Consider the following 23,450-nt stretch of genomic DNA (forward strand, 5'->3'; position numbering starts at 1 on the left):
TGTCTGAGCTCAACAACCGTTTGATAAGCATGTCAATGTAAATATTAAATAAAGAAGGTGACAAGATACAACCTTGCCTTACTCCTTTCTGTGTAGAAACTGAGACAGATAGATGGCCCTCTGGACTAAATCTAACTCTTAAGGCTTGTGTTCTCATGCAGCTTAATAAGTAATAACAAAAGCTGTTTATCGATTGATGAGTTAGGTACTATGATGGCTAGACCCCAATCTTCTGAAATCTGGGCTGTCTGGTTGATGTATGTAAATAAAGAAGCTAAAATTGGGCCCCACCAATCTACATTAGATTTCAGTAGATCAGGAGAAATAAAGTCATTACCCGGGGCCTTTCCACTCTTTAATTGAGAGATTAGCTGTTTAATTTCTTTAGGTGATACAGCAGGCCATTGAGGAATAGAATCAATTGGGAGTTCCGGCTGAGGATAGATATGCTGCTCTCTGTAGAGCGAAGAGAAATGGAGCTCCCAAGACTCAGCTGTAATTGAGTTTGTCATAAATCTAAGTTCTGAATTTGAACACTGTGAAGTTAATCTCCAAATACCTGCAGAATCTTTGTTCTTAACAGTTTTAATAAGGGTTAACCAGCTACCATGCATAGCTCTTATTTCTAGGAAGAGTTTTATATGCTCTCTTTCTTTCCATAACTTTCAATTTCTTAGTCGGGGAAGGGTCAGTTTTAAAGATAATAAAAAGAGAAAGAAGTTCCTTCTTAGCAGTCACACACTCCTGATCATACCATCCCTTAGAGGGAGCCTTTGGCACAGAGTGAGCTGAACTGGCTCTGGATAATAAGGGTATCAGACTCTGAATAAGTTCGTCATGTGCACTAAGAACAGAAGTAGATATTTCTGGATCTCCAAGTAATCTAGAGTGAATCTCTTTGCTTTTCTATAAATCGATCCACTCATCGACATCCTTATTTAGCTGCCAGTTCCATTTAACTTTAAGCCTCCCCGGTTCAACTGTTGCATCAAGATGCGTAGGTGCTGGATGTTTAAGGGAATAATTCTCGAAGTTACAAGATAAAGTGAGAGGGAGGTGATCACTATCTGGTCTTGATTTGATTTCAAAATTTGTTATCCTGAAAATAAGATCATATGAAACCATCAAATAGTCTATGATGGATAGTTTGGACCCTGACCAGAAGGAAAATTGTCCAGGCCGGTCTCCTGGGGCAGTTCCATTCAAAATGGTTAAATTTAATTTATTGGCTACTTGAGCCAGACAAAGTCCTGCTAGATTACCCACTGGATCTAGTGAAACTCACAAGGGAAAAGCCTGTTCACCCTCTTTATCCAGAGGCCAATAGGAGAACTTATCTGCCAGTGTTGCATCATTGTATCCCATCCTTGCATTAAGATCACCACCCACAATCAACTTGGCAGATTTGAGGTGCCACATATGGACAGCTGCGTCTGCTGGATGGACTCCTTGGAATTACAGTGTTTTTAAAACACAGCCCCCTTTCATAGCACTCTAATATGCCCTTGCATGCTAGCATGCCCATGCATATAGTGTGGACAATTTGTGATCTACAATATTCTTGCTAGAGCTAGTTGTCTTTTCTTGTGTGTGTGTGCATGCTCTCTGTCATTCCTTTATTGGCATAAAAACATAATACAAAAAGGGTACAAAAGGAATGGAGATCTTAAAAAGTGCCCTTTATGGAACAGTTAAAAGACAGTTACATCAAATACCGCTGTGTATGTGCATACATGCACTGTGCACACATTCTCCATTTTAAGTGCATAGCTGTCCTTAGCAGCATTAAGCATGTGCTCAAGCAGCTGACTTTAATGTACTTGGAAAGAAGCATCAGCAATTGCCTGGTGTGATGGTGTATTCAGAAGTCCCATTCCTCCTCCCTGCAGCGAACAAGAGGCCCTTTTGACATGACAAGCATCTGTTGATTGGATGGGTAAAAACTTTCATTCTTTAAATGGGCTTAAACAGCTGGTTATCAAGGGAGGCATTCATTGAAACCTCTGGTTCAAAAGATTCCCTCCTTTCTTATGTTAATTAGTTGAAGGAGAACAGGCAACAGGTACTGATATTGCTGAGGGCACTTACTGAACAAAGCCATGCTCGTGATATGTGGTTGCAAATTGTGGTATATGCACAATTTTTCATGGACAGCTGATGTAATACAGCTTTTTTTATTTGAAACAAAATTAATGAAAAGAAGATTTTTGTTACCTCTTGCCTAAATGCTAAAATGTCAACTTCATTCAGAAAAATGAAAAATGAGAAAACTGATGCATTGTTAGTGTTTTAGGTAGTGAAAGTGGCAGATATGTAAGTGTCCATTAAAAATAACCTTGTGTAAAATGAATGTAACACAAGTAAATATTTCCGAGTAAAATTTTTCCAAGTTTACACTCAGTCTTTTAAAGCCAGTGTGGTGTAGTGGTTAAGAGTGGTGGTTTGGAGCGGGTGACTCTGATCTGGAGAAGCGCGTTTGATTCCCCACTCCTCCACATGAACGGTGGAGGCTAATCTGGTGAACTGGATTTGTTTTCCCACTCCTACACATGAAGCCAGCTGGGTGACCTTGGGCAAGTTACAGTTCTATTAAGAGCTCTCTCAGCCCCACCTACCTCACAGGGTGTCTATTGTGGGGAGGGGAAGGGAAGGTGATTGTAAGCCGGTTTGATTCTTCCTTAAGTGGAAGAGAAAGTCGGCATATAAAAACCAACTCTTCTTCTTCTTCTTAAAACTGAATCCATGGGGGAAGAGCCTGTTTTTCTATGTGAAAGAACAAACCACGGACTAAAGATTTGCAATTCTGGAAATCAAGCAAAATGTGTTGCTTGCACTGCCTGCACTGAGTACAAGCTTCAGTTGCTTGTAACGTCAGCCTGCAATGAGAACTAAGCCTAACTGCCTCCAGAAGTCTTCTGTGGTTCAAAACCGAGCCAGATAAGAATTCTCCCTACTCTCTCCCTTTCTAGCTTCTATGCAGCTGCTGCTCGGCTGTGATGATAGTATCAGGCTGTTAATTTGGTCCCCTTAAACAGGAGGCCTCATTCCTGTGGGTTCTTATCACCCCGGTGGGTACGAGACTGTCAGTAGGAAGATGCAGACTCCCAAACGTTACTGATACGAATTAAATGGTTTATTGGAAGGCATCACTGCACAAGACACTACAAAACCAAATTGCAAATGCAGGAACACATATGAAAAAGCATGGATAAACCACTAGGCATTGTCAATACAACTGAAACAAAAAGTTGCAAACATGGAAGCAAACAACACATATTAGCCAATCTAGATACTAAACTATTAATTGCTACCCTATTACCCTTCTGTTTTTATAGTTTTAACTCAATTTCCTGGCAAGCAAGCTTATGCCGTTTCATAGCATCAGGCCTGTGAGCCTCTCAGCCCTCTGTCTCCTGAGGATAGGCCCTTGGAGGTCTCAAGACATCCTCGAAATAGAAGAACCAAAAAGGCTTAAACCAAAAAGGCTGCTTCTAACCTGAAAAGAAAAGCTACTCAAAAAGTAAAGTTGTTACTACCAAATAAAAGGCAGCTATATACCAAACCTGCCTTTCTCCTGGCCTTTTCTACATTTCCTTTAGACATGGTGGCAGTGTACTCTTTAGAGGTGGGGACAGAAGTGTGCCTTAATTTTTCCCTCATTCATTGTTTACTTTGGCTCCCAGGGGACTGCAAACCCCATACCCATAACATTTTTCCAGTAACACGAAACAACATATTGGTCTGAGCTCTTCTTATCTGTTACAATGCTGCAGGTCTTCTTGGTCATCAGAGTCTGCGGTGTATGCCTATGTCCAGGGGCCTTTTTGCATTCTCAGCAATTAGCACTCCATTCTGGGGCTTCCCAATGATGAGTTTCAGGCTGGGGTTCAGGGAAAAGTACTCCTGAATAACATGATTGTGTGTGCTAACAGATTGGGGGGGGGGGAGTCTTTAATTCTTTGAACATTTGTTACTGTTTATGGCCAAACCATAACTAAAACCATTGTGGAACTTATGAATATTTAGATTTTGTGAAAGAACCTTAACACTTTCCATGTTTCCATGGTGAAAATGTTTGCTGACTAGGAACTACCAGCTGTTTCTTCTGGAAAGTTGTGGGCGCTTTTTAATTAAGTGATCATACTTCCCTTACATGAGTGTAGAGAGAACCAAACATAATTCCTTAATTAGTATGCATGCTTGCCCCGACACTATATGAATTAGATGGGGCCTTGGCTCAGTAGCAGGCCATTCGGTTTGGATGTAGAAACTTCCAAGTTTAATCCTCAGCATCTTTACAAAAAAGGATCAGGTAGCAGATAGTATGAAAGACCTCTGACCTGAGATCCTGGACAGTCTATACTAGTCAGAGCATATAATACTCACTGCAGTAGTCACTGCAGTAGAACTGAGTCAAAAACTAAACAATAAAATAATTATCCATATTCTAACTATACTCGTTAAGACCTGATCAGGTTAAGAGGCAAGTGTAGGGCTAGAGGTGAGAAGAGAAAGCTGTCCTGATGAAAGCAGGAATGTAGAGATCCTGAGGAAATGATACTGTAATTAATGTGCTGTTTGAATTCTTCGTGTAACCTTTGTATCTTTATAGGATACCATTAGAAATGCAGCTTTCCTGGCTAACCTTCCAGCATGCTGGAAAGATGTCAAATTTCTGTGGTGTTGGACAGCTCCCTATGATGCAGTGGGCAGAATAACTCCACACAGCCTGCATTTGAGATCTATTTTTAACACATTTTATGCTATTAGGAATTATTAGATCTATGCTATTAGGAATGATTATACTACTTGTTTTGCCTGCACTGTAGCCACTTCAAATATACTCCATCAAGCACAATCTGGCCTCTGTTCTATACCTTCATGCCCCAGAGATGCTCTGTGTATTCATCTGAATCGTGTCTGTGCAGTTTTTACACAGAAGACTGAAATATAAGAGACTAAATAGGCTCACAATTACAACCAGAACAAATCTGCAAATGACATGAGAGGAGCAGATTGACAGCCTGTTAGTCTGCGGAAAGTTTCTCCCTTAGGAAAAAGACAATGTGTTGCTGTGTGGGTAGCATTCTGCCAGGTATGCTATAGGGAGGTATTTTCCAGTAGAAGCCAGATTTATTTGAGTGGGAAAGAGCATGCCTTTGATATTTTCAGATGGTGTGTTTAGTGGAAAAAAGCACTAAGCACAAAGACTTAAGGCCTGTCTTTAGAAACACAGCAGTGGTTGCTTCCTCTCTCAACAGGCTTTTCCTTTTATTTTGATTTCTTTCCATTTGATTCTGTGGGGTTACTCACTTCACTTTTCTTTTTTCTGTTGAATGTGGTGTTCTCACCTTATGCTCTGTTTTGAACATAATTCTGCTAATGAAGAAGCAGTGAGAAGGACAACCACAGATTAAATTCTTTTAAAGATGTAAGAAACATAACAGGGCAGTGGGGGGAGGTGGCACTAGGAACAAAGTAACCCCGTCTGCCAAGAGATGGGCTGATAAGTGGATACAGATTTACAGCTGAGTAAACCCCTCCTCCCAACTTTCAAAGAAATGGCTAGATCTAGAGTAGAAGGAGGTTTTGTTCTTCTGGGGGGGGGGGACAACAACTTCCATCTGCTGCTAAGGTGTGCTATGGTTGTGTTCCAGTGAACGTTATAGCACCAGTAATGCTGCATATGTTCACTGTACAAAAAAGTTTACATAGGAGCTCCTGTGTAGTTATAGGAGAAGGACACCTGTAACAGAGGCTTGTTTTTTAAAGTAACCAAAACAAGGTCTTGTCAGGAGCTGTAAGAAAATTCAGCAGCTAAAGAGTTTACAATTCATATTTTGTTGGCTAAAATTATGATCTTTGTTGTTTTCAGCCGTTGCCACAGTCTTTGACTTAGAGAGGTCATTTTTGTCATCCTCATCTGTTGGAAAGAAGACTTTGCGTTTAGAATGAGTTCCTATCAAAGGATTTGAATTTATGTGCTGAGAAAAGGATTAAAGACTAGTAAGAAGAGGATTAAGTACTACAGTCATGGTTATGTTGAACTACATGGCTGGATGCTACTGTCCGGATCTGAAGGACTCCTAATAAGAAGCTCTTTGTCTGCCTTTTCTCTGCTTCCCGTAATTTTTAGGATTCTTGCAAATGTCTCAGTGCAGTACACGTTTGAGGGGGAGGGGGGTGCTAATGTGGGATATGAACCTTAAGAGAGTCTAGCAATATATCTAATTCTCAACATGGCCAAATCTGTGGATACTTACATTCAGATACAATAATCAATATCAAAACCTTTATTGGCATAAAGATACAATAATCATGAACAGACAAGACAGATCTTTCTACAAACCTGAAAAATGACCCAGTTTTCAGAAAAACCTGAAATCTTAAAAAAAAAAAATACATTGGAGGATTAAAACCCCTCAAAATGATAGAATCAATGCTGTAACTTTAAGAAATGAATACCCTCAGTGGCCATTGCTGGACAACCACAACAGTATTGCCAACAACAACAAAAAAGGGGGGGAAAGTAACCCTAAAAACTGAAGAATTAAGTACCCTAAGGTCAAAAGACAACATACAAAAGGGCTGATACTGCTGAAATTATTCAGATTTGAGGACATCTTTATGACTGGGATACTTTGATTATTGCAAAATTATGGGCAAGGAATTTAATATCTCCCCATTCACAAAGGTTTTATGAAAGAAATTAAATTTTCTGACTTACTGAAGCCTAAAATTGAATAAGCTAAACCTGCATAGCTTTACTTTGTATTTGATAAACACCATTTTTAAACTCAGTCATAAAGATTGGTATACTGACATATATTTTTATGTAATTGCATTCTGTATTTTATGTATGTAGACCACTGAGGAAGGCCACATGGTCAAAATGCATATGGTCGTGCTTTTAGTCTAAATGTTTGGTTTTTATTTTGTGTCTATTTGTTATATGTTCACATGTACAGTAGAAATATAGAGGCTATATTAGGGCCTTAGACAAGTTGTTGATTTTTATTGCAATAAATATATTAGATAGATTGTCATAAGATCATTTAAACTTCGTATTCATTTTGGCCCTTTTGTATGTTGTCTTGACCTTAGGGTACTTAATTCAACCACAACAGTATTGCCAGCCTTTAAGCCTTGGGCAGGGTGGAAGGACTCATCAGGGCCAGCAACCACTAGGCGACAGTATTGCCAGCCTTTAAGCCTTGGGCAGGGTGGAGGGACTCATCAGGGCCAGCAACCACTAGGCGCCTTGTTACCACCTGACTTGCATGATTCACCCAGGCCCGGCTGTTTGCCACTGTTCAACAGCAACCACCCCTCAAAAGTCAGTGTGATGTAGTGGTTTGAGTTTCAGAGTAGGGAGACCAAGGTTAGAATTACCAATCTGCCATTGAAGCTCACTGAGTGATTTGGGCCAGTTGCACATTCTCAGTCTAACTTACCTCTCAGAGTTGTTGTGAGAATAAAATGGAGGAGGGGAGAATCCTGTAAGCCGCTTTGGGTCCCTGTTGTGGAGAAATGTGGGGTTTATAAATGAAGTGAATAAATATAGCTGAAGATGGGGGAGCAGATAAAGGGTGGGTTGATTGGTGGGTGGGAAAAAGAGAACGAAGCAAGGCAAGGTGAAGATACTGTGGTTGCCAGGAGGAAGGAAAGAGGAAATAGTGTGGAGAAAGGGATACAGGGGGAAATGACCCCCCCACACACACAAGTCCTTGAATTTTCTCCACTTTGTAACTAGGCTCAGCCCATTGGCTAGCACCCCATAACTGGGCCTAGTTTACCCAGGTAGAAGCTACCAGGGGGAGGGATGGAGGGAATGCCCTCAACTACTGCCTTCATTCTTAATGCTTCTAAGTAAAAACTCCCCGCAATTTTTTTAAAGGAACATCTGTTCTAGTCTATGTCTTGTATTAGTTTTCCACTTACAAAGAAATATCAGTGTGGTGGTAGGGAGACTTTGAAATGTGTAATCTCTCTCCCCTGCAGTCAGAAGTGGTACAGTCCATTGCTTTCAGTGGGACATTTGTTACAAACCTTTTTTACTTGGAAGTAAGTACCACTTTGTCCAGTGCAGCTTACTCCCTGGTAAATCTGCTGAAGTTTGAGCTGTAGTCATGACTGGCTTTTGCTGGATTCTGCTTTATTTCCTTTGGGTCTGAATTTTACTCTGTGATCACTGCATCAATGAAGAGGCCTATTTAGTGCTGATTCAAGTAACTTCTCTTGGTTTATTAGATAGACTCACCCTAACATTATGTTATTTGTTCTGATGAAATGTAGCGGCATTGGGCATCGAGGGAGGTTGCTTATTATAATGTTGTGTTCTTTCTTGACATCAGAAACTTAACACAGAGAACTTTGCCAGACCAGAGTTTTGTTGTGTGTGCGCGTTTTTTTTTTACTGTATTGATTAATGCTTTTAAGTGCCCCCCCCCCCATTTCTCTTTTAAAATTTATTATTCTGGGTAGAAAGCCAAGAGTTAGAAGGTGCCCTTTCCCCATTCACTTCCTGTGCTCATTTGCAGAAGCACTTTTGTGCTGTATGCTCTTAATGGCCACCAAGTTAAGTGCAATATGACAGTTTACCATTAACCGGCCTGGAAATGGCATGGGAAGCGACTGGCATTAATTCAGAGCCTGCTTCAAATGACTTCTGGCACTTACTAGTCTGCTAGGAAAATTAAGCTGGGTGGGGGAAAGAGAGAGTTTAAAAATAATTTAAAATGTCAGATCTTCCTTGCAGCCCAAGTGCAGCTGTTGCCTGTGTAAAGTTCAAGAAAAACTACCTTGGTAATTTTTTTCCACTGCTTCTCATTTTTATTGGTTAAATGGAAAGAATTTCTTTATCACAATTCAGGATGTTCTGCCCTTTTTACTGTCCTAATTCACATCAATTTACTTTTAAATAAAGCACCTCAGACAGGGGAACCTTTTCAGCAGATTTCTCACCAAAGAGGAACAGTAGAGTAGGGGGGAGTCTGGTCAGAAAACAGGTAAACAGATATTAACCACAACAGAACACCTGAGTGTATGTGTGTTGTTATTTTTACCTGGGCCTCTCTAGTCTCCCCCCCCTTGTTCTCTCCCCATTGTCAAAGTTTAGATAGTAAGCCCCTTTGGGGCAGAGACCTTTCACATGTTAAATGCTATTTGTGTTGATTGATTTTATAGTGTTAAGAAGAATAATGCTTTGTGGTCAGGTTAGATTTGATTTAAATCAAATCAAATCAATTGAAATCATCATTTAAATCACTAGTCAATAAGACTAGATTTAAATCATGGTATTCTACATAAAGACTCAATTTGCTGGTATAATCTTAATGTTTACAACTAAATGAAGATTTCAATTTTAGAATAACTTTTCAGATTAGTTTTACAGTTATATAAAAATACTGATTTGGTTATACTATTAGAAATACATAGATAATAATGAAATTATTCTGAGGTGACCTATCTCCAGTTTCACTCAGTCCCCCAGGCCTTGATTTCTTTGTTGCAGTGTTTGCATTTTTGCACGCATGCCTGCCTTATCCATAGGTAGATGAACTTCATTCAAATATTGCCAAACGGTCTCTTTTTATGGCCTGCTTTCACTATAGATTTTCTCCTCCAGGGAGAGAATAATATGATAAACCTCAGGCTATGCACACAAAGATCCCAAGACTTGTGGGGTATTCGGCTGAAAAGGTTTCACATTCATTTTTACTGCTTGACCTTCCCTCGTCATACTTGTGCAGATCTATTCCACTCCAAACAATCTTCTATTCATTGAGCTTCTTGAAACTTAGCACTTAAGAGGTAAGGTGTTGATTTTGTATATTTAGATTTGCAAAGGAACGATGGGATTAAGGCTTTTTTCTCAACTCTGTATGTTTATTTTATAACATTTTTGTTGTGAAGAAGAGGCATGTTATCTCTACCGACACAAATTCACAGTTTTGAGAACTGCAAAACCAAGCATCTGTGATATCATCTTCTAGATAGAAAAACTGCCCAAAATAATCTTACAGAAACCTCTGGAAGAACATGACATTGTGAATGGATTAATGGAATTCATTTACCAAAAAAATTGAACATTGCATGGATATACAGCCTCATGCTACATAATTAACAACTAATCCTTATTTAATGATGAATAACCTTGTATGTTAAACAGAAAACTATCTTTAGACAGCCTTTTCCTCAAAAAGCATGTTACTTTAAAAAATCCGATTTAAAGTCTGATTTTTTTTAATCGTTGATTTTTATCCACCTTGTTTGTGGTATTATCTGAAAGCAGCAGATTGATGATGGCTGTTTTAAGCAAAACTGAATGATAACTAAAATTCTGAAACCAACATTTTCAATTTGACTTCTTAATGCACAAATGGGCAATTTGGGCCAGCTCACCTAGCTTAGCCTAAACTACCGCACAGCGTTGGTGCTTCTCACATCCATCATTAATCTTTTCCCTACTTTTTGTTTTAGGTGTGAACCCTAGTTGTCTTTTTAAAACTCACCTTATTTCTATCCTCTTTGCTTGCCTAGACAAAGGTGAAAATGGTGAACCTTACCAGAGGAGGAAAGGTCCTGGAGGAAGCCAGCCCAGTGCTCCTGCTCTATCCCACACTCTCAAGGGCAGCACCCCAGCGCCAGCAAGCAACAGCTGGAGAAGGATCATGCTTCTCATCTTAGCAATAACGATACACAATATTCCCGGTAAGCACCAGTCTTTCTGAGTCTTCAGAATGCTTCAGATTCATGAGATAGAGCTATACGAATCTGTGCAATCTTGTGAGGGATGCACACAAGTTCTCGTGGGGTGAGTTGGGAACTGCATTGTCTCATCCCTCTGTTAAGGAAGCCAACCCTTCTGGTCACTCCAGGCTTGAAGCTTCTCCCACAGGTACTGGGCCATCCTTGGATCTCAGTCACTAGGAGGGGGAGATTGAACCAACGTCTGGAAATGTCTGAGGAGTGTGTCTTCTCCCTTAAAAAAAGCAAATTAGCAGCCAGTGGGGCTGGGTGAGAAGGGTTGTGGTGTGTGGATGTTACAGTATCAGAAAGTGAGTCAGTGATGGAAGAGAAGAGCAGGAGTCTTGGGAGGGGCAGATAACCAACAGGACAAGAGCCCCAAGGATCACTGAAGGCAGGCCAGACTAGATCACTGATCTGCACAGATTTTGGAATGGCTGTGTTCTTTTTGCATTGTTGTTTCCTGTTTACGTGCTGCATTATCATTGCAAGAATTGGAAAAGTTGGAGAAAATGACATTCAGTTTTGGGAAATCTTGTTCCTGGAGAGATAATCTCTAATGTACTTTAATCTGTAGCTACAGTCCTTGAAATCAATATGACTTTTTTCAGCTGCTTCACTGGTATGGAGACTGACTTTTCAGATAAGCTTTATAAGAGTTGGCATTGTGAAATTTGCATACCTACCACATTCTTACAAGAAAGCAAATGATATTGAATCTAGCCTAAAGTCCTTTTCATTTGAAATTCAATATGCTTTCATGGTTACATTGACCTTTGAGAATTACATCTTTGTTTGGGAAATGACCAAAATATAAATGATAAATGTATTGTATTTTATTAAATTGATCAGTCATGGTTACTGATTAAAAAGTAATATATACTAGTTTGAGTACTAAAGGGCTTTAAAGAAAGAAAGTTGTGAAGCAAAATACCCTTTGAGGGTATATATTCCTGCTTAATGAAGCGCCTATACCTTTCTCCCTTTTTTGTTACCTTTTAGATTCTCTTGGAACAGAAGTGTGCATATTGCATATTAAGGCTTTCCACTCTCAAACAGACTGTGTGAATGTAGTGAGTAACACTCGATAGGCAGCGCAGTAAAGGCTTCATAATTGACACAGCATGAAGCAGCTTTTGATTCAAGAAAGAGAAGCAGAAGCTTGCGTGAACGAATGAGAGATAGGTTGCACTGAGATATATTCACGTTTTTCCTAACTGCACCGGAAGTAGGACTGAACACTGGGATGTCTGCAAAAGATTCTTTAGCTGAGGCAGCTTCACCCTTTCATTAAAGCCCTTCGATGTGCTGTGAACTGTTTATGATTAGATTTCCACATCTTGTTTGAATTGGGAGATTCCCAAGGAGGGTGGTGGTAGTGATAAAGAATCTTCTTGTTGCAGGTACTTTACCACGCAGCATTTGAAACATAACGTATGGATTGTGCCTGGTTCAAGTAGATACCATCTTAATCTAAAAATGTAAAGAGTATGTGGCCTGGTAAATAGCCAGCTGATTGTGAGGTCAAGAAGGGTTTAGCTACAAGGCTAGAGCTGAGTCACTGCATTAGGTCAGTGGGAGCCTCTGTCTCACCTTCATCCATTTCTGAAGGCACACTGATGGAGTTCTTCCAGCAAAGCCCTTCCCTGATTTTTTATTATGAGGGCACCAAGTCTACTCCTTGTGATCATAAATCTCATATTAAAGATAGAGGCGATAAAATTAATATGTTTATACAAAACTTGATTTCCAGCATGTATGCAGAAAGCAACAGCATCCCGATTTTTAAGGTTCTCTGTAATGAAGGATTTAAAAGAGTTTTAAGTATTGTTTATATTGAACCTGACCAGGTAAACATTTCCTTCATCTTCTGCTCTTCTGGATTGGCTATATCACTGATGAATTTTATGGCCTTTTATGCATGGGTTTTTCCATTGCAATCACCCCCTGACTACTTCGGGCTTCATTTTCGTTATGCGCATCTTTTCCAACCTTTAGAAGTTACTTCTCTCTCTCCTTGTGTTTCCCCCACATTTTCTGGATGCTGTTTCTGGAAACCTAGAGCATGGCTCCTAGAACTCAATAATGCCAATAGCAGAAGGGAGGGGGTCCATTTTAATGAGTTAGAACAGTCTATGTAGTAAACTTCAGGTTGAATATCATGGGAGGTCCAATCTAAAGAACAAAAACATACAACCTTTAGTATCTTCATCAAGTAAAAGATATATTGAGGTTGGTTTGTTTTCAAATTACACAAAAGTATTTGCCTTTTACTGGAGAGAGGCATGGTTTTATTTACTGTAATCAGTCATTATAATGTGCCACAGTTCCACTCAGGGACTTTAATGCTTTAAGGTATTCTCAAACTGTTCTCCCAGCGAAAGGTAGGTAACAGCAGGTGCTACATTGCAATATTTTAGAACTTTTTGTTTCTAAATTAAGAGATTAGTCTCAGAGTGTGAGGTTCATAGATTCTAAGCCAAAACAAACCAGGCACGCAAACCTGGCATATGAAAGAATGATCTATTTACTTGTTTGAGAGGAGCCTATCCATTATTTAGGTCTCAGACACACTTTATGCAGTCACTGGTGATTTCTGTGGTTCACATGTTGAAGAGAGAAGGGTATGGCAGGAATTCTGAAAAATGGAGTGGACAGGAAAAGAAAGAAGAAGAAGCTGTTGTCCTGTCGATAAAGAATAGTTTTGAAATCTATTGTGGAGGCATCATTTGCTGCCCAGAGGTCAGAAACAGCATGAGTGCTGAAGTCGGGAGCTGCTAGTTTAAAAGATGCATCTTGGTTTCTAACACTTTAAAGGTCACTAGTGTTGGAGCTGGAGATTGTAATTGGACTTCACCCCCCCCAAAAAAAAAACTGTCAAGAAGGATGACTTTAAATGGGGATGGGGGAGTGGGTGTACATTTGAGACTCACTGCCCTGCAGCTCTGTCAACTGGGCAGTAGTGAATTATTTTTATTGTCACTTGGGGGTGGGAAGCAAGGAACCTTTTTGTAAAGGACAAAACAAAGTGCCCCCCCCTCCCAGCAATAGGTTAATGACAACAATCTCCCTGTTGCTGGAGAGAAAGTTCTTGCAAGAGGCTGCCTAACCTTTTTACGTTCCTATAGAGCGCAAAGTTGCCATCAAACAATGATAAAAGCCCTAGAAATGATCTCCAGTTCGTTAAAGGTCATGGCATTAATGTGTTGCTTCTTCTTCATGATGTTGCAAATGGTCTGAGGACAGCAGCATCCTTAGAGTTTATATTTCAGATCAGCACTTGGAAAGTGTTTGTCCTGCCCTGTACTGTCCCCAGGCTAGCAAGTTTCCTTCTTTACTTTGTCTTCCAACGACACTCACGTACTGAACATTTTTGTGTTTGGGTGGGGGGGCGGGGGTGGAGTGAAGGCTTTAAAGTAATCAATGCGGGTAATGACCAAAAACTCCCAGACCCTAGCAGAAAGCTTGGTCCTCCCATGTACTAAACTTCCACAGATTGGTGACACTGTCAGGGTATAGAAATCTTGCTTGCAAATCTCTCAGACAAGCCAAATTTCTATCTTGTGACTTCTTAGGAATTTGTATGCAAAAGATTGATTCACGTAGATGGATTGTTCTATGCAGTTCTCCTTCCCCCCAGAGGATCCAGGGGGATCAAAGTTTAGATTTAGTGAGACTAGGCAAAATAGGTCCTCAACACTGGTGTTGTGACCCAGTCCTCGCCAGGCGAGGAATCATCACAGGAAGAGCCATGCCAGGAAGAACCAGTCCCCCCCGAACCTCAGTTGTCTGAGAGTCCAGGCCAAGTTGAACCTCAACAGGAAGAACCACACACCAGTCCTGCTGAGGATGCTAGAGTACATGTAGAACCAGCTCGCTTCGATGACTCAGCTCCACCTGTAACTAAGCAGAGCCATGACCCACCCAGCTCACCTGAAGCAGTTAAACATCATAGGCAACGGGGCAGAGCTTTCAGGTTCAAAGACGCAGTGTCTATTTAGAAGCCCTGAGGAGATGGCTGGAAGACTGCGAGTCATCAGATGATGAAGATAGCAATGAATGGAAACCAGCTTAAAGCCTTCCCTAGGACTCACCAGCGTTATGAAAGCAACTCTGCAAAAGAGGTATGGCCTTTTGCTGCTGACGCTTCCCTGACACAACTCCCTGGACTTCTGACTCTCGGACTGGATTCCTGACCTTGCTCCTGCGTGCCGACTGCGCTACCGATGCTTCTCTGACTCAACACCACGAACTTCGGACTCTCAGACTGGATTATCGACCTTGCTTCTGCATGCCAGCCTTTAACTCTGTTTCCTAGCTCTAGCCAAGCCTCAAACCAGAGGCTGGTTCCAGTGCCTGCATTCAACCTCCTGTGAGCTCCAGCCTTCGGTAACCTGATACTCTCTGGCTAGGCCAAGCTAGCACAACTGTTGAGCCTTAGGGCACTCTGGAATTTTGAGAAATAGTAGTGCCCTCCCACCATAAAATTTTATGAATGGTTCTGCCATGTAAGGCAGAACCATTCATAAAATGTTGAGAGGTTTCTAAGCAAAGCATCCACCTATTATTGGGGCAATTATTTCCAATTGGGCCCAACCTGCAGAACCTGGTCCTCATGTCAGGCCTGTAGCATGAATAACACCCTCTTAATGTGAAGAACTGCAGTAAAAAATCTCAAGATAAAAAAGATCATATAGTTCTGTTTATACATGGGTCCCACTGTGGCACAATAAATCTCCCAGGGAGGGAAAAGATGGGAGAGAGATTCTTATATAGAGACTAACATTATTCCCATTTAGAAATGCAGAATAATTGGGGTGGGAATAGTACAACCAGTTGTCACAGTACTGCAGTATTATATGCTTATATGTGTCAGTCTGATAGAAATTATTCACTTTATGCAGTTCTAGGAGTGAAGTGGTTAGTGTCGAACTAGGATCTGGAAGACTTAGATTCAAATTCTGCCTCTACCATGGATGGCCTTGGGCCAGTCACACACATTCAACCTAATGTACATCACATGGTTGTTCTGAGGATAAGACAGCGGATAGGAGAATGATATAAACCACATCAGGTCTCCATTGGGGAGAAAGACAAAGTGCAAATAAAGTAAATAAATAAAAGTAATGCCTCCTAGGGTCTTCTGAAACTCCTCCTGCTCCTATGAGTGAAGGAAAGTAAAGATTTGCTCTTTGCTAGGAAACACATCAGTGGGCACCACGTTGGGATCATTGTGATAGCCCATAATGTGTGAGAGTATCTCAGTAGAGAAACTGCTGTTGTCAAGCCTCATCCAACAAGACTGCAGTAGAATTCAGTTCAAGCACCACAAAGAGTCATGAGAAAAACATGGTGGGGGTGGGATGAGACAGATCCATTTTAACCAAGTTGCTCAATATGCTGCATGCTCTGCTTTTGCTACTTGCTGAAAACCATGAAGGTGGTGGGTGGGGTAAAATATTTTAGGGTGCAGCAGATTTAATGCAACCCCCCCATCCATCCTCTCAAATATTTTTCTTCAGGGTGCAAAATACCTTTTTATAGTTTCACTTATTTTCTCCAAGACTAGATGTATGGAGCCCTGACCTGGATGGCCCAGGCTAGCCTGATCTTGTCAGATCTCAGAAGCTAAGCTGGGTCAGCCCTGGTTAGTATTTGGATGGGAAACCACCAAGGAATACCAGGGTTGCTATGCAGAGGAAGGCAATGGCAAACCACCTCTGTTAGTCTCTTGCCACGAAACCCTCCCCCCCAAAAGGGGTCGCCATAAGTCGGCTGCGACTTGACGGCCCTTCACACACACAGAGATGTATGGAAGCTTGTGCGTCACTTATAAACACAACAGGCTCCCCCACCATCAGGTACCTAATTGTCTTGAAAATGTAGGCAGTGGTTCAGGGAAGCTGTAACTTCTCATTAATGCAGGCCTGAAATGCCTGTAAGAAATTGGAAATGACATGTAGTTACTGTTATTTGAACAACAGGCAAATTCTAGCAACGGGCAAATGGCCAAGGCTGCCTCTCAGGTGACTAACCGAGGTTCAGTCAGATGTTGAGGAGCTCATTGATTTCCTCTTGGCCCTGATTCTGCTCTTATAGATTCTTTCACAACCTTTGCCTTTTTCACTAACTCTCCCTGCCAACTGTTTTAGCAACAGATGTGAACATTTGTGCTGTATTTTATTCTTCCTCCACTTTCTGACGATATAAAATTAATTCAGATTGGCCAACTCTGCTATAAACGTGGCTTCTGTTTATACCATAAGCATACTCTGGAGCTTCCTGGTTGTTTTTTGGTGCCAACTTTGGGAAAACATGGACTAATTTTTAAGGGTTGACTAGGTAACCATTGTGTGGTTTAACTGAGAGCAAGTGCTTGTACACATCTTGATGGCATGCCACTTCACAACACTGTGCTTGTTGTTCCTGCCCAAGTCACTCCGATTTTCAACTGTGTAATCAAGCACTGCGGGGTCACACCACAGGGGAGTATCTCCTGCACTGCTGTAGGTATATGTAAAGAAGCCCATAAGAAGCTACCTGACAAGGACATAGCCACTTGTCAAAATGATTATGAAATGCAATGACAGTGTCCAAAAAGTCATTGAGTCATTGTTGCTTGCCTTAAAAGTAAACAACAGCTTGGGGGGGGGGCAAAACAGGCATGATAAGGGAGATTTGTGAATGGATCTCCTGAAGCTTTTTTTCCATCACTACAAATCAGTCCCTTTGGGGGTGCATATATTTAATCAGGCTGCAGCACTGTGGGAGAAAGTTCCCCCCATGTGTGGTTTTCCTGTTGTTACCCCCTCCCAAGCTGCTGGGGGAGAATCCGAGAGCCACACAAGAGGCTGCTTTGAAACAAAGGGAACAAATGTCAGAAGAGCTGGGTAGTTCTCCTGGATCATGTCTGTTTAGGTATTTTGCCAAAAGAGAGGACCAGGAATTCTAGTAAAATTGTAATGTCTTGGGAGTATAGCAGTTCTTATTTTTGACTTTCTTTTTTCCTCATCTGGTACCAAACCAGCTGTTGGAGAAACGTCAGGAGAGAAAATAACAAGACCACGGTCACACAGCCCGGATAACCTACAAGAACCAATTAACTCTGACCGTGAAAGTCTTCAACAATATTCTAATAGGTTCATTTGCTGCTCCCTTTTTCTTTGCCTGATCCTTCATTTAGTGCTTGAAGCATTGGTCTTTTCTGTTTTTGCATGAAGCCTTGTTCTTGGGGGAAGAGATGGTAATTCCTGGTGGTGGGTACTCTTTTCATAACAGGTAATGTAGCTAGTAGTTAGCATGTGGGGAAGATAATGGGGTGGAGCAACTTGCCTTACATGCCTGGTTGGTGTTTACTGGCATGTTTTGAACTATCTAAAGTTTTTGAACTGTCTTCAAGGGAAGATGCATATAGATCTACTTTGGCAGAAGTTGTTCTAATCACCACTGCCTGAGATCCTTCTAAATGGATATGTAACTTGTCATGAAAATCAGCCATTCTACCAGAGGGCTGGAGTGCAGCCCTTTTTAAAAAAGGGTCCAGAGGGGAACCAGGAAATCACAAGCCACTTAGCCTAAGTTCTGCCCCAGGCAAATCGGTAGAACCTGTAATTGAAGGTAGAATTATCAGGCACATACAGGAACAAAGCCTGCTGAGAGGAAATGAGCATTCTGCAAAGGGAAGTCCTGCCTCACCACCTTTTTGGAGTTCTTCAAGAAAGTGAAAAACATGTAGGTAGCAGTGTCTGGTAGACTGGTATGCTTGGATTTTCAAAAGGCTTTTGACAGGGTACCTCACCAAAGACTTGTGGGTATGCTTAGCGGTTATGAAATAAGAAGATGGATCCTTTTATGGATTAAAAACTGGCTACATGAAAGGAAGCAGGGAGTAGGAATAAATGGACAGTTCTCTCGGAGGGAGGTAAGCAGTGGTGTCCCACAAGCATCAGGACTGAGGTCAGTGCTATTTTAATTTATTCATAAATGATGTAGAACTGGGGTTGAGCAGTATTGTGGCCAAGGTTGCTGATGGATGGTGAAAACCAAGGCTGACTGTGAAGAGCTTCAGGAGCAACTCTCTAAACTGGGGGAGTGCCCAACAGTGCAGCAAATCGAACACCTGTATCCAGAGGTGGTAAATTTATAGAAATTTACAGTAAATTTTAGTAAATTTACAGAATCTAATCAAGGCAGATTGGACTTCTATGTTTGCTGTTGCTAGTTGATCAGCAGTTGATCAGCAGTTCAGTCTCCATTAAGTCAGATTGAACCCCCAGAAAACTTTGGTTAAGTGCCAGTTGTTCTGTGCATTTTTTCTACATCCATCACCGTCTCTCCAAGGCACATAGTTGCCACCTTTATTTCTGCTGTCATGCCAACAGACCAATCTGGGAACAGTAAGAAAGCAGAGGTGCAAGTCAGAGGGAGCCTGGGGTTTGTAGCTGCTGTTTTCTGCTGCCTTCGTGTCATGGACCTAAAGAGTAAAGCTCAGGGAAGGGGAGGGATCAGCAGTAGATCTGTTTGCTCATTTGTGACTATATATGTGCACTGACTTGGCAGCTTTTCAGAATCTAGGCCTTTTCCCAGCATGACTGCAAAGGAATCAAGGAAGAGAGGCACTACTCAGTACTTCCTCTCACACTTCTCTGATTATATGACTTGGCCAGAAAAAAAGTTTGGGATACTTTTTTTTCAGATGCTTTGCATGGGCTTAATTTTCAGTGTATGCTGCTAACTCAAAACTGTTCAAACCAGTGGTAGCACACAACCCACCCCTTCACAAAGTGAGGCAGCCTTTTCCCGCTCCAGGCAAAAGGAGCATCTTGAAGCTTGGGTTTTCCCGCCCTTTGCTCGGGGAGGCAGGACTTAAAACTTCTCATTTCCTGTCTCCTGGGCGGGAAAGCCTCCAGCTTCCTCTTTTCCTCCTGCCTTTGCGGGGAGAGCACGCATCAGCAGAGCTCCTTGGCTTTTAGGCTTGTTCGTTTGTTTAATTGTTGTTCTTAGTTGTATTTGTTCGTCCTCCGTTGTCCTTTGTGCAGTCTGTTTGTCTGTTTAAAAAAAAAAGTTAGTTCGCTCTCGCCCGACCCGATCCAAAATGGCGGACGCGGCGAAGAACGTCCCCAGAGAGGACGATTTACTGTCCTTAAAGGACTATGATCAGTCCCTCAGGACTCTAGGGACACAGTCCCAGGAGGAATCCTCTGTCAGCCGCCAAGGCAGACTCTCGGAGGGCTCGGAGCCTACCGGCCCTGCCGCCGCCTCAAAGAAGGCGGGAAAGGCGGCAGCCAAACGCAAACACACAGGCTCTACAAGGAATGCAGGTGGCTCCGGCAACAAGAGCCACAAGCGGCCGCGGGACCCAAAGCACAGCTTGGGTGTCCTTGCGGCCGTATCTACCGACTTTTCTTCCTCCTCTCGGTGTGCTGAGCAGTCGGGTCTCTCCAGCCCAGGCAGGAACCGCGGATCGCCGGACGGTAACGTACCGGGCGCCGGGAACTTGCAGGCGGGGGCAAATATTTTTACCCTAAGTGATATGGAGGCGGTCATAGAAAGAGTGTTAGACTGCAGGCAGGCCAGACAAAATTCCCCTTTACAGGCCCCTCAGGTCCCTCAACCCAGGGAACAGGCCTCCTCTCCTTCCAGATCAGTGGCAAGCGAACCCTGCTGCAGCCAGTCCCGATCCTTTGGCCCCTGGCCCACCAAAGCTGCCCTAAAGGCCCCCAGTGGTGTCTCTCAAGGGCAGGGGGGACCAATTGATGATTCCCAATCCAACTACTCTGAGGAAGATAGAGAGGAGGGGGAATACAATTCTGACACAGAAGTTGATCTCACTCCAGGGGAAGAGCAGCCTAGGCTTTTTTCCCCTGAGGATTATCAGTACCTACTGTCTAAGGCCTTAATCGCATTGGAACTTACTGAGCAGCCACCATCTAAGTCAGATGAGTCTACACCCAAGGTCTGGCTGGTGGGTACTAAGGATTACTTCCCACAGGGTGCCCCTAAGAGCAGGAGAGTCCCTCTACCTGATTACTTTGTTAGGCTTATTAGAGCAGAGTGGGACAAACCCACACAAAACAGACAGTTCCCTTTATCAGTCAAAAAACTTTATGAAATGACTCCACCAGCCATGGAATTACTTGCCTTGCCTGTGGTGGATGCACCAGTAGCTTCTCTTCAGACCCCAGATGGTTTGTCAGAAGAAGGGGTGGGCACCATAAAAGACCAGTTTGACCGCAAAATGGAGTTTCTCTCCAGGAAGGTGCACGAGTCCACGGCCCTCACTATCCAAGCCAATGCTACTGCTGCCATCATAGCCCGAGCCTCCATCGCTTGGGCTAAAAAGATTTCCCAGCTACTCACAGGAGCGGATAGAAGAATTACAGATGGCATGGACAGGATCATCATAGCATCTTCCTTCCTGGCGGATGCGTCTCTAGATTCTCTCACCTTCTCGGCCAGGTCTATGTTCTCCAATGCGGCAATCCGCAGGGCACTATGGCTCAGAACCTGGCAGGTGGACTCTAAGTTTAAAACTGTCCCTCTCTCTTACCCTCTCCAAGAGGGAAAGCTGTTTGGTGAATGCCTAGACAAAATGTTGGCAGAAACCAAGGACAAAAAGCGAACCATGCCTAAAACATCCAAAAAGGAAACCAAGGGTTTCACTCACTCCTTTCGCTCCTTCCATACTCTTCAACGATTTAGACAGGACCACAGACGACCATCCTGGTCTCACAACAACCAGCCCTTTCGTAGACAGGGACAGGGACGCTACAACCGACCTTTCCAGCAATCCCAGTTCAGAGGAGGAGATAAGACGGGCAAGTTCCAAAAGTCCAATAAACAGTGACGCCCAACCGATTCCCGTGGGAGGAAGACTCCAACACTTCCTTCCACAGTGGGTGGGCTCCCAGACGGATGCCTGGCTGCTCCAGTTGGTACGAGAGGGCTACAAAATCGAATTCCACACAACACCTCCAGACCAATTCATCCCCTCTCCAAAATCCCAATCGGAATCCAAACATCTTCGTACTGTGGAAGCAATCAACCATCTCCTTCACATCAGTGCGATACAAAGAGGGCCTCTTCTGGAACAGTTCACCGGGGTTTACTCAACCTTCTTTACTGTCCCAAAGAAGAACGGGGACTGGAGGGCCATACTGGACCTAAAATTTTTAAACAAATTTGTCCCCACAAAGCACTTCAGGATGGAGACCCTCCACTCCATCATAGAGGCTCTGAAACATGGATCATTCATGACGTCCATCGACCTCACCGAGGCTTATCTCCACATCCCAATTCACCCTCTACATCGAAAATATCTAAGATTTGCTTATCACAGAGACCATCTTCAATTCAAGGCCCTTCCATTCGGATTGGGGTCAGCCCCCAGGGTGTTCACCAAGGTGCTAGTGACCCTCATAGCAGAGTTGCGACGCGAGGGACTACAGGTACATCCGTACCTAGACGACCTACTAGTGTGCGCTCCATCGCATCAACAGTCATTGTCACACACCAGAAGGGTCATCCACACTCTAGAAGATCACGGATACCTTGTGAATTACAACAAGAGCCTCCTTCAACCCTCCCAGACTCTGCTACACCTGGGTGTCATCATCAACACAGCCAAAGACACCATCATCCTTCCCGAGGACAAGGTCTCCAAGGTATCTCTTCTTGCAAAGCAACTTTCCAAGGTACAATATTCTCGTCTCCTCACCCTAGCAAGTCTCCAAGGTCTAATGATCTCATACATCCCTGCCGTGCCGTGGGCCCGCTTCCACGCAAGACCGCTACAGTGGCTTCTGAGACCCCACCAGGCTCATATCACCAGGAAAATCAACAAGATCATTCCTTTGAATCAGGTAACAAGGAAAAGTCTCAAATGGTGGAGCCATGCATCAAATCTCCGGAAAGGCAAGTTGTTCATTCTGCCAGAACCGTTGCAGATATTCACCGATGCTTCCCTGCAAGGGTGGGGGGCCACCCTAGGGAAGGAATTGATCCAGGGGATGTGGGAGGAATGAAAACATCACATAAACCTCCTGGAACTAAGAGCGGTGTACCTGGCGCTACTTCACTTTCACAGCCACATCCAATCCCAGCATGTCCTCATCCGAACGGACAACATAGCAACGAAGGCCCACCTAAACAAACAGGGTGGGTCTTGGTCGTCCACACTACACCAGGAAGCAGAAAAGATCTTCCGATGGGCAGAGAAGAACCTCCCCCACATTCAGGCAGAACACATTCAAGGAGTAAACAATGTACAGGCAGATTGGCTTAGCCGTCGGACATTAGACGAGGGGGAGTGGGCTCTTTGTCATCAAGCATTCCAACTGATCAACCGGAAGTCGGGGCCACTACAGGTGGATCTATTTGCTTCGATTCAAAATCGACAACTTCCCAGATTTTTCTCCCGCTTTTTCCATCCAAGCGCGGAACAAATAGATGCTCTACTAGTCCCCTGGCCACCAAGCATCCTGTTTGCCTTTCCTCCCCTGCCCATTCTCCCAAGAGTACTCAGAAAGATTCAGCTGGAGAAGGCCCTGGTGGTACTGGTTGCTCCGGACTGGCCTCGCAGACCGTGGTATGCGGACCTGATGGCAATGTCCGTTCAGAGGCCTTGGCGGCTCCCAAATTTCCCAAACTTACTACATCAGGGACCCATATCACACCCCAACCCAGCTTGGTTCAAGCTCAAT

At 43.0% G+C, this 23,450-nt stretch overlaps 1 protein-coding gene across 1 annotated transcript in view; it reads left to right on the forward strand.

Annotated features, from left to right (window-relative positions):
- Window positions 1-23,450, forward strand: part of SLC39A11 (solute carrier family 39 member 11) — a 437,903-nt gene that overhangs the window by 222,334 nt on the left and 192,119 nt on the right. Inside the window, exon 5 of the mRNA XM_056863058.1 lies at window positions 10,543-10,713. Within this exon, the coding sequence (XP_056719036.1) occupies window positions 10,543-10,713 (171 nt within the window). The remainder of the gene's footprint in view (window positions 1-10,542; window positions 10,714-23,450) is intronic.

This window comes from Euleptes europaea, chromosome 1 (assembly GCF_029931775.1).
Source record: "Euleptes europaea isolate rEulEur1 chromosome 1, rEulEur1.hap1, whole genome shotgun sequence".
NCBI classification, from domain to species: domain Eukaryota; kingdom Metazoa; phylum Chordata; class Lepidosauria; order Squamata; family Sphaerodactylidae; genus Euleptes; species Euleptes europaea.